Source organism: Carex rostrata, chromosome 4 (genome assembly GCF_964058835.1).
Source record: "Carex rostrata chromosome 4, lpCarRost1.2, whole genome shotgun sequence".
Classification (NCBI taxonomy): domain Eukaryota; kingdom Viridiplantae; phylum Streptophyta; class Magnoliopsida; order Poales; family Cyperaceae; genus Carex; species Carex rostrata.
The window spans coordinates 759641-772074 of NC_135921.1; the positions used below are offsets into that span (position 1 = coordinate 759641).

Here is a 12434-nt window from a genome sequence, read left to right on the forward strand (position 1 = left end):
TAAAAAAAAATGTAAAAATTAGTCTCCAAGCACATTTTAATATAGAGATCATATCTAACGGTTTGGATCGATAATATAGACTTTAAAAATTGAAAAACGACTTGGTTGCACAGGAGCTGTGGTGCAAACGTTTTGATATTAGCCAACTCCTATATATATATTATTTTTCCAAACATGTGTAGGAAAATGTCAGGTTTAATTTGACTCCTAACCTTTCCAATAGACCAGAATTTGCTGGTCAAAAGAGGATCTCTATCTTAAATTATCACAGAAGGAAGCCCTGCTTTTTGACAAGTTACCGAAAAATCACCTCAAATTTGAGAACTTGACGTGTCTCACTGTTTCTATATATTCTTATTCATATTTGGAAATACAAGCTTGGATCTTTGAGAGTTGTCAAAATTTGACAAAGTTTACAGTGGTACAACATCAACTTTGTGTAAGAGAGAGCGAAGAGAGGACTCTGTATCATCACTAAGGTCCGCTGGATGTAGATTCAATGACTGAGAACAACACTGAATGAACAGTGCAAAACCCATTGAGGATTATATATATATAATAGATTTTGGGAGTCCATTTTAAATTAATTTTTTAATTTCCTCCAATATGTTATCAAATAAGACTCTTTGTAAATAACTACTCTTTTTTTTAAAAAAAAAAGAAAAAAAAAACAATTTCTTACCTCAAGATATATCAAGTGCTGGAAGCATATTGCAAATTTATATTGAAAATATGCACATCAGATTAGCATGATACTCTATGGTTGTTAGTTAATCACAAAAAATGCACCTCTAGAAAACAGTTTAGCTAGTTGACTCATTACTTCGTTGTGGATTAATACTAGCAAAATCCATTGATAAGAAATTGGAAATTAACATGATGGTTCAGTCCAAGGCCCAAAAGTTATAGGGCCCAATAATGTCCAAAAATAAGTAGCGGGTATTGGATTGTTTTTTTTTTTAAGGTTAGCAGGTATTGGATTGTTATACATAAGAGAAAATAACAAAATAATGCTAACAGAAACCGTTTGCTTGACACCTGCAGACTGCAGAGACTTGGAGTAGGCTAGTTCAGTTTAATTACGCCTTCCTTCGCATTGCTCACAAGGCAGCATGTCATGTGAGTACTATATATATCAATGTCAGTTCTTGTGATGAAGTTTCGGTTTCTTAATAAGGAACCATTTTCGCCAGATATTTAGATGTTTGCTGTCAAATATAGAGGCAAACTTATGGCTAAATAGAAAGAAAGAAAACCTCATTTTGCTAAGCATCGATCTCGACATAAACAAATAACAAAGAGCGTTTTAACACATAATTACATAAACTGACATCGATTTAAAATAGCAGTGCACAACTGCCGAGTACACATCCATGCACGGGCAAGTGTTAAAACTGAGCGTATTAGGTGTAGCCGCATGTGTACCCTCATATTACACGGGCAAGTGTTAAATTCCCCAGTTGCCCATAAATACGGACCTACTAATTATACTGTACCATGCCAATGAGGCAATGATAACAACAATCATCCAAATTGAGCTCAACAGATGCACGGAGCACCCTCTCAGGAAAAGAAAAAAAGAAAAAAAAAAGAAAGGAACAAAATTAAAGCAAAACCGTGGAAATAGCTCCCTAAAAAGGCAAATTTCAGTTACACTCATTCCTCCAGTGCAAACTACAAACCTAAACTCTACCAAACCCCGTGTCTCTATTTCCAGCAAACTTCTACTGTATAAATCCAAGCTCTCACATACTAGTTAAGCTACCCATCCAAACCCTCAAAAATCACAGGATATGGATTCCTCAATCAATTCCAAGATTACATTTTATCTCCTTGCTCTCTTATTACTCCTCACAAATGTTTCTAGCATGAACGTAATCGACCGATGCTGGCGTCGTCATCCGAATTGGGCAGCCAACAGGCAACGGCTGGCAGTTTGCTCAGTTGGCTTTGCTGGAAAAATGAGAGGCAACCGAGGAGTTGATGTCAAATTCTACTCGGTAACGGATTCACGTGATGACCCGATACGCCCGTGGCCCGGCACGCTCAGGTATGGTGCCACACTGCTTCGAGGAAAGGTTTGGATAACTTTTCGAAAGGATATGGTGATCACGCTCAAAAGACCTCTTTATGTCAAGAGTTTTACTACAATTGATGGTCGTGGTGCAAATGTGCAAATTGCTTATGGCTCTGGTATTGTGCTTCAAGGGGTATGTTCTTTGCATTTTTAATGTGTTTTATACTTATTCAAAGATATGTTTCCAGGTGTGTATACAATATTTCAGAAAGACTTGCAGAAGTAATTTGTACTAAAAAGAATGAGAACAGTATAAATATCGACCCCTTCATTATTTCCACACATGCATCTTTTGATTTGATAAAACTAAATAATTGATTTATTTAATTAAGGTAAGCAATGTAATCATCCATGGTCTCCAAATTCACAACTGTCGAGCCCAGCCAGACGGCTTGGTTGTGGTCCCAGGCGGCAGGGTAGAGCAAATTGGGGGTGCAGACGGGGATGCGATTCGGCTTGTGAGTGCATCCAAGGTGTGGATTGACCACAACACACTCTACAGCAGCAAGGATGGGCTCCTAGATGTGACACGTGGCTCAACTGCAATAACCATTTCTAACAACTGGTTCCGAGACCATGACAAGGTAATGTTGCTCGGGCATGATGACGGCTACGTACGGGACAAAAAAATGCAGGTCACACTCGCATTCAACCGGTTTGGGCCTAACTGCAAGCAAAGGATGCCCAGGTGGCCCTCTTTTTTGTATCAAAATTTGATTATTAAACAAGTAATGCAAATATAATTTAAATGATGATGTTTGTGGTACTCATGGTTTTTTAAATCTTATGCAGGATAAGGCATGGATATGCTCATATTGTAAACAATTTCTATGATGGATGGATAGATTATGCCATTGGTGGAAGCATGGGTCCCAGCGTCAAAAGCCAGTCCAATCTATTTGTTGCTTCAAGTTCCACCAATAAAAAGGTTCAAAATTTAAATTTGTTAATTTGGGTAACAACAATATAGTCTCCTTATATTGATCTTATAAAATTTTGTAAATGAATGCTTAATTGGCTTCCTTTTTATGTCGATATCATCAACTTTTAATTAGCAGAGTTTTTAACACCGGTGATTTTTTTAGGTAACATCACGAATTGCCGGTGTCGGAAGTTCATGGAATTGGCGGTCGGTCGGCGATGCGTTCATAAATGGTGCGAGTTTCAAGCAATCGGGAAGATGGATCCGGCCTCGTTACAGCAGAGAGCAGAGCTTCAGGGCAGAAAGCGTCACTAGAGTCAGAGCTTTAACAAGGAATGCAGGTGCAATTCTCTGCTCTGCTCGAAGCAGATGCTGAAGTGTCAATAAGGGAAGGATGATCTTGTAACTAGTCCATAACTCACATAGCATAGATGTATAGTTTTGTGTAATTTTCATATTTAGTTTATGGAAACTGGAATTTTTCAGGCACAATTTGTTAAGAGTCTTGAACATTTTTTCTCAGTTTAATTAATAAAATTTTAGTAGGCATTTTGCTACTTCAAAAATAAATATTGTTACGAGTAAAATTAAATGGTGTTTTAATTGTGGATTGCTAAAGGCCGATACAAGTATCAGACCTTAAAAATGTATAAATAAGAAATTATTTTTAATTCATAAATAGTGAACACAAATGAAGCATAAACGATAATCCAATAAAGAAAATAAAATGGACATATGGGCAAATAATTGTAAGGATATCATGTTAATTTGATGTTTCAATAACAGTTTGGCTTGTTAATTCACACAAAATGGATCTTTCAATAACAGTTTGGCTTGTTAATTCATATTATATTGCTTCGCTCACATTAAATATAAATATATATATATATATATATAGAGTTAGGCTGGGGTGCTATGGATAGCATAGTGGCCTCTATGCTACGGCTCAATATTCGAGTTTTCAAAATCCAAACGGTCGATCCGAACCGTTCATCTTATTCTCCATATTAATATCTGCTTGGAGACCAAATTTTACATTTTTCTGAATTTTTTTACTATTTATTAAGTATTTTACAAAATTGTTGATCCAACGGTGGCTGCACAAAACAGTAAAACCGTTGGATTAGCGATTTTCAAAGTGGCTTAATAAATAGTAAAAAAATTCAGAAAATTATAAAATTTGGTCTCCAAGCAGATATTAATATGGAGAATAAGATGAACGGTTCGGATCGACCGTTTGGATTTTGAAAACTCGAATATTGAGCCGTAGCATAGATGCCACTATGCTATCCATAGCACCCCAGCCTAACTCTATATATATATATATATATATATATATATGAGGAGGGTTCAAATGTCTCCATTTTTTGTGCCTCCATCATGCCTCTATTTTTAAAACTTTAATAACTCAAGATTTAAAACTTAAAAGTCAAAATAAAACCGTTAAATGTGATCTATGTTATTTTCTCTATGTGCTCATAAAAAATTATGACATTTCAATTTTATTTTTATGTGAATCAATAAATTCAAAAATCAACGTCTAGAAATCATCTAAATTAGTGCATTTTTTACAAGCTCTTGATGACAATTAAAATAGAATTGAAATGTCATAATTTTTTACATGTTCATAGATAAAATGATGTAGATCATATCCAACGGTTTTATTTTGACTTTTAAGTTTTAAATTTTGAATTATTAAAGTTTTAAAAAATAAAGACATGGTGGAGACACAAAAAATGGAGACATTTGAACCCTCATCTATATATATATATATATATAGAGGTAGGCTAATATACAATCGATTGTTCCTAGCCTCCCGTGCAACCAAGTCATTTTCTGATTTTTAAAGTCCAAATGATCGATCCAAACCGTTAGATGTGATCTTCATATTAAAATGTGCAAGGAGACCAAATTTTATATTTTTTGAAATTTTTTTACTATTTATTAAGCTACTTTGAAAATCGCTGATCCAACGGTGGCTTAACCAAACAGTAAAATCAGAAGCTACCGTTGGATCAACGATTTTCAAAGTGACTTAATAAATATTAAAAAAATTCCAAAAAATGTAAAATTTTGTCTCCTAGCACATTTTAATATGGAGATCACATCTAACGGTTTGGATTGATCATTTGGACTTTAAAAATTGAAAAACGACTTGGTTGCACGGGAGGCTAGAAACAATCAATTGTATATTAGCCTACCTCTATATATATATATATATATATATATATATATTCTCTCAATTCAAAATATCAATAACTTTTTTCATTTGAATTGAACAGTGCTATCCTCCCTCTGCATCATTGGATTTGAATCCACACTGTCAGTAAATGCTGTATTGGATTTTCACAAAAACACTTATTGCTTCAATTACTTTTGTCTCGTGACTGTCAGTAGAGAGAGAGAGAGAGAGAGGACCATACTCTGCAATCCGTCCTTTTTCTAATATTAACATTTGTTTTTATTATAATGTTTCCTTTTTTCTAATATTCACATTTGTTTTTATTATAATGTTTCCTTTTTTTCTAATATTCACATTTGTTTTTATTATAATGTTTTATTAGATTGAAACACTACATGTGTCCAAGCAATATATAATGCACCTGCAAAGCTATAATTGCACATGGGGGTCATGAATAATTGCACATTAGACAAAACAGAGGATATGTTACTCATCCAAACTAACATAATTGAGTTTTAGATTAGAGTTTGTTTTACAAAAATCAAGATGCAAAAAGGAAATTGTAATTTCCATATTATTTATACACAATAATTTTTTTTTTTTTAGAATTGCTCCAGTTCATTGTTTTTGAACCATAGAAGATGAAATATGGGAATTATGGGAAAATAAAATATAATTATTTGTTTTATGTTGTTTTTTAATGATGCCGAATTTTAATAAAAACAACGATTTTCAAACCATCTTAATAAATAATAAAAAAATTTCAAAAAATGTAAAATTTGGTCTCCAAGCACATTTTAATATAGATTAAAATCTAACGGTTTGAATTGGCTATTTGGTCTTCGAAACTAGAGATATAAGCACGAATTAAAACAACCCGTTTAATTCGCGAAGTAGCGTAGCCTTACTTATATATATATACTAGTATAGTGCCCGTGCGTTGCAACGGAGACATTATAAGTTCACAAAGCTTATAGCATGAAGTAAACAGTTCAAAGAAAAATATATATATCATAGTTTTGTCACAGTGAATAAGAACAACAAAAACATGCACCAGTACATCATTAAGTGTGCAAAAAATAAATGTCAAAAGTATAAGAAGTGTGCAAAAAATAAATCTACCAATTTGTATTACATTGGAGCATTATTTGTATCTACAGCTGTGAAAGAATATATCTTTCCTTCCTCAACTATATCTTGAAGTCAATCCACTTCACCATCATACATGGAAAGTTATTGAAGGAAACTATATACGTAAAATAAAGTGCCAAGGCGGTTGGTAGCCGTTAAGCTTCATTTCTCATATTTAATCTTTGATCTTGTTTCTAGTTTTTCTCCCCCCACCATAAACATAAACTCTCTGTTCAGTCTATCTCTGTTTTGCAAAACCCTAGAGATCAAACAATGACGTACAGAAGATATAATAAAAAAGGTTATGGAGGAGACAGGGATGAGCGTGCTAGATCTCTTGGCTACAACCATTGATATTAATTGCATCTAACTAGATATTACAGCTCTGAGCTGGTGACACGTCGTGACCACATCATACAGGGTTTGTATGGCGGGGTTCAATTCTTAGACTGCACTGACATGGGGAGAGATCAGCTCGCCAGAACAAAGGCTCCTGTATCAGACATGGAAACCCAGATTTGTACCATGGATCACCTGAGGTGCTTTTCTTGATTTGTCTTCTTTTTGTTTTGTGATATTGTGGAATAAATATTCTTTTTGTTTTCTTGATTTGTACCACAGATCGCTTTTCAATTTCATCCATCTTTTTGTTTTGTGATATTGTGGAATAAATATTCTTTATCTGTCATGATTGGCATGTATACAGTATTATATCTTGGGAGAAGATACAAAACATTTGCTCTATCAGTTTTAAAAATGATGCCTGATTATTTTGTTAAATTGCTGCAAACCAATACCTTCGGTTTTGTATACCTAGGTTTTCATAACACAGGCACTATAAAGGAACAATATCTATTAGAAACTGAATAGTGGAAGTCCATTTTTACTTTATTCTTTAATTTTCTCCAATATTTTATCAAATAAGTCTATTTCTATGCAATTTTTCTATATACCTTCTCACCATATATAAAATGTATCAAGTGCAGAAGGCTTATGCAAATTTATAAAGAAAATTTACACATCAAATTAACATGATATATATATATCCTATAATATATTGTTAGTTTAGTCACACAAAAAGTTTTTTTTTTGCTTGTCAATTCGTATTGTTTCACTCATGTTATAATATCTCAATTCAAAATGTTAATTATTGTTCATTTAAACAGTGCTATCCTCCCTCTACATCGTTGGATTTTAATCCAAGGGCTGCATTTTTCTCCTTGCTGACGTGGCAATAGATCATGGATTTCTATTAATTTGTTCATGTGATCGATCGGTGCGTCAGTTTAGAACTTTATTAGAATATGCTTCGGTATTTGGTAGTGATGTAAATATTTTAATTAATTAGGGAAATAAATAATCTGCTGCGATTTTAAAATTTATGTGATTCTCTATGATTCTAAATCCCTCCTTTATTTTGTGAAATATACAAATCACAAGAGTAATTATTTTTTATGCACGCATCTCAAAACATATAAAGGGTTGGATTTGAAATTGCAGTAATTGCAGGGACGTTGGAATTGCAGAAGATTTATTTCCGTTTTTGTAGAGGCTGAGTATTCTATGTCACTGGGACCCACTTGGGAGTTTTGCTTTCTAATAAAAAAGTGGAGTTTTGGTTTCTTATTTCCATTTTAAAGGTGCCATATTATTCTCTATAAAAATGACAGCCCTACCACTTGATTTTCGTCAAAAGTGCAGCACTACTCTCTCCTTCTGGCAATTTTTTCTATGCAGTAAGAATTTGGGGTATATGATTGATTGATTGATTGATTTTCCATCACATCCGATTATGGACCAGAGCTCCTTTCTCTTTCTCTCTTTAACCATCTTGCAGAGAACCATTTTGTGGTGATATAGCATGCGTAAATTTGGGGGCATAAAAATGATAATTTATAAGACAGATAAAAGTACAACAATTGGAGAAACAATTTCGGTATCTCCATCCAAGGTAACTTCAGTTCCACATATTACAAATAACTCAAGCACCTAAGAAAGCATTTAAACATATTACTAACAGTACTAGTGCTGACAACTTTGTTTACTTTAACAATAACAATCTTCAAATCTTTAAAATCCCAAAATAATAAAAATACATAATCATGTGTTGGCATAAGGACTTCATTAACATTATAAAAAATTAAAAAAAAATTACATAATATTATTCCCTGCCAATAGCCAAGCGGAAATGGAGAACTATCCACGGAATATGTCGAAAATAAATCCTGTCCACAATGAAATTTAAATGTTCTCTCCTATTCTCCCATGATACCAGAGCCCAAATTACAGAGGCAAACCCCACACCTAACCCTAGTCCAATAGAAATAGAAAGCCCAATTATATTAGTAGAAGACTTTGAAGGCAAATCTTTATTAAATCCATTATTTGAAGGGGTTGTTGCACAGTGCATTGATAAAGGACTACCACACAATCCGGGATTACCCAAGTAAGAATCATTCGGAAAGGTTGAAAATTGATTGCCCTGTGGTATTTCTCCAAACATATTGTTGTATGAGAGATTTAGTGCAGAAAGAAAAGTGAGAGAGGTGAGTTCCTGTGGAATGTGTCCGGAAAGTTGGTTGAAAGAGAGATCCAGTGATTGAAGTTGGCTTAAATTAGCAAATTCTGATGGAAGTCGACCTGTCAGGGAATTATGTGATAGGTTAAGTACATCAAGTGACTTGAGTTGCCCGATCTCTTCGGGAATTTCCCCAGAAAATCCATTTTCTGATAGATCAAGGGAACTGAATATGCTAAGAGATTTATTTATCTCCATTTCTTGTCCTTTCCATATGACTGTAATTGAATTATGATAATAATAACCTAAATACCCAGTCTGAAATGCACCAGAATCTGAATCAGTCACCATAGCCTTCAGGTTTTCAAAAAGGAAATTGGTGATAATGCCTCTAAAATTATTGGAAGAAACATCAAGAACCTTTAGTTTGGGGAAAAATGAATTATTTGTGTTTGTTTTGACTTCCATATTCGAAATTGGGCCATAAAATTGATTTGATTTCAAGACAAGTACTCGTAAGTTTTCGAGATTTCCGATCCAAAATGGAAATTTATCAACGATTTGATTATTTCCGAGATCTAAGACCTCTAAAGTGTCGCAGTTCAATAGTGACTGGGGCAAAGTTCCATTTATTCTATTTTCGCTCAAATTTATTGTTCTCAACTTGCATCCCAAATTAATATTTCCTGGCAATGGTCCACTTAAATTGTTACTTTGCAAGTTAAGCACTTGACGAAATTCAGCATCTTCGAGAAGGCAAGGTGGAATTGTACCAGTTAAATTATTAAATGAAAGATCAAGCCCTCTCGGCAAAAAAGGATCAAGAAAGGTAGTTGTCACATTACAAATGGAAAGAGGGATCTCCCTGCTTAGGTTGTTTCTAGAGAGAGAGAGATAAATGGGGATGGAAAGAAAATATGCAGGCCATGAAAGGTAGTTGGAGGAGAGGTGCAGGTCCTGAAATCCTGTTGGAATGGAAATCTAGATTTTCCAAACTCTCGAGAAAGGTAAAATGTGCATCATCCTCTATTTTTGTAAAGAAATTATGAGATAAATTGAGGTTAATAATACTTATTTTACTACATAACCAATTCGGTATAACACCACCTATTTTATTATTTGAGAGGTCTAGGTATTTAATATTTGTTTGGTATTTCAGAAAAGAAGGGAACTTTGTTAAATTCAACGATGCTAGGTATATGTAGTGCAGTTGTGGAAAAGAAGCATAGAACGACTCGTTATGGTTTTTGCCTTCTATAATTGACAACTTGTTATCTGACAATTGCAGATATTCAAGCTTCTTATTGTCCTTGATTGAATATAGAATGACATCTAAATTCAATGTACCAGTGAAGTTATTTGATGCAAAACCTAAATGATTGAGCTGGGGTAATTTGAATAAGGAAATTGGCACCGGTCCTTGAAGATTGTTATAGTCAAAGTTGATATCTGCCAAAGTTGATGAACCATTTGAGAACTCAGGTAGATATCCTGACAATTGGTTATCATTTAGTTCAAGGTATTCCAAAGAAGGGTGAGAAAACAAAGATATGGGTATCGTACCTGTCAATCTGTTAAACCCCAAGTACAAATATTTGAGTCTTGTAATGTTTGTTATTGAAGGCGGAATTTCCCCGTAGAGGCTACATTCATCCAGATACAATATCGATAAATTTTGAAGATTTTCCAATGAAGCTGGCATTTGACCTGACAACATTGAGTTGTATGATAAATCAAGTTCTATTAGATTTGTAAGGTGGAATATTTCATCCGGAATATTTCCTCTTAATCCACAATTTGCCATGGCTAGATTCTGAAGAGCTGGGCCTACTTGAATAACTGCACTGCCCCACTCAGATCCGTTAAGTGAAAGGTCAACCCCATCCAAGTTAAGAACTTGAAGCTTGGTGAGGTTGGTGAGTAAGGTTTTTAAGCCTGTGCCATGAAGATACAAGGAATCGGTAACGAAGAAACCCATTGATAAGTTAAGGGAGATAAGGTTTGTGAGGGCAGAAATGCAAATCGGAACTTGACCGACAAAGCCAGAATATGATAAGTCGAGATGGGTTAAATTAACAATTCGCTCAAACCCAGTTTGTGGAAGGGTAATATTGTCGAAGTGATTCATTGCAAGGTTGAGGTACTGAAGAGAGCTCAAATTGAACAAAGCCAGGTTGATCCTACCCGAGATGGACCGGTAATTAAGGTTGAGGGCAGTCACCATACCAGTTTGCTCATCACATGTGATGCCATCCCATATGCAGCAGTCGGTACTTGCATTCCATGAATGGAGTTCAGTGGTGTTGAAACCTTGTTTGAGTTCAATCAAGGCATGACGTTGGTCGGGAAGGCACCGGGCTTGTGTTAGAGTGGTGTTTTTGGTGGAGAAGGAGAACAGAACAAGTGATAGAGAAAGAAGTGCAAGAAGTGTCATTGCATCAGAGAAAGAGTAAGCAAGACAATTTTGAGCGGTGATTGATTGAAACATGTTGAATATCCATATATATATATATATATATATATGGAAAGGAGAAGGGGGACTTGTATGACTTTTCTAGCTAGTCGGAAAGGGTTCTCATCACCGATTAATATGGAAATTAAGCCAATTAACCTTTGCTCAGCAATATATATAATAGCAATAGCAGTCAACAATTAGCTATATATTAGAAAGTAGCTAGTATCCGTAAAATTTGTAATTCAGGATCTATATATATATATGTGATACTTGTCCAACAATATATATATGGCCATAAATATATATATGCTAGCTTCTACCCAAACCATGTTGGTTCATCATAAAAATAATCTAATTAACGTTCTTTGAATAATCAGTGGGATGCAATTAAATATAAGAATATCAAAGGAGGTTCTTTGCTGGAGTGTGATTGTCATTGGTAGGAAAATATATTACTTACAGTATTTGATGCAGGTTCTTTGCTGATTTCATTTCAAGCCTAGACTTATTTGAATGAGATTAAGCCATTGCGCATACACCACAATAAATATAAGAATATCAAAGGAGAAAGCCAACTTGAAGGAGAAAAGAGAGCTAATTTTCCATTTTTTTTTCATCTCAGTGTGTGAAGAAAAAGACAGAAAATGAAGAATTTAGTGAAAATAGAAGATATCCAAAATCAGAAGAGCAAGAGATGAAGATTTTATTAAATTTGATTTGAACCGCGGTTTTACACGATCCGGTCTAGCAAAATTATAATAAGAACCGGCTAGTTTAATTGGTTTTATCCGATTCAATAACTTAGGCGATAATTTAAAAAGAACCGAACCGGACAGGTGACCGATTCCGGTTTTTTCCTGCCGAACCGGCCGGTCCGGTCCAGTTCTGATAACACTGAATTAAACTCATGTATTCATTTGTAAGTGAGTATATGATAATATGCATTTTACGGATCAACTTGTGTTATGGATCTATATCTCTATTTTTAAAAATTTAACTGTTCAACGTGATATAATAAAAAAAAATTACTTGCAGACAAAAAATTTACATTTTTTTAAAATATTTTTACTATCTTTTAAAGAAGGTAAATTAATAATCACCGCTTTTAGTTGGTATAAAATTTTCAAATCAAGTGATATTTTACCTATT

General features: G+C 34.2%; 1 protein-coding gene and 1 pseudogene across 2 annotated transcripts; one reads left to right on the forward strand and one right to left on the reverse strand.

Moving 5' to 3' along the window:
- The first annotated feature begins 983 nt into the window (after positions 1-983).
- On the forward strand, positions 984-3483 carry LOC144552777 (pectate lyase 1-like). Of its 2 annotated transcripts, XM_078300768.1 has the most exons (5): positions 984-1119; positions 1868-2210; positions 2410-2765; positions 2870-3005; positions 3163-3483. In XM_078300768.1, the coding sequence occupies exons 2-5, from the start codon at positions 1869-1871 to the stop codon at positions 3373-3375; spliced, it is 1047 nt and encodes a 348-aa protein (XP_078156894.1). In that variant the 5' UTR covers positions 984-1119; position 1868; the 3' UTR covers positions 3376-3483. The 2 variants fall into 2 exon arrangements, with proteins under 2 accessions (XP_078156894.1, XP_078156893.1); XM_078300767.1 differs by lacking the exon at positions 984-1119 and having other exon boundaries at positions 1387-2210.
- Positions 3484-8359: 4876 nt separating this feature from the next.
- Positions 8360-11323, reverse strand: LOC144553424 (receptor-like protein 6; annotated as a pseudogene).
- Positions 11324-12434: the final 1111 nt, after the last annotated feature.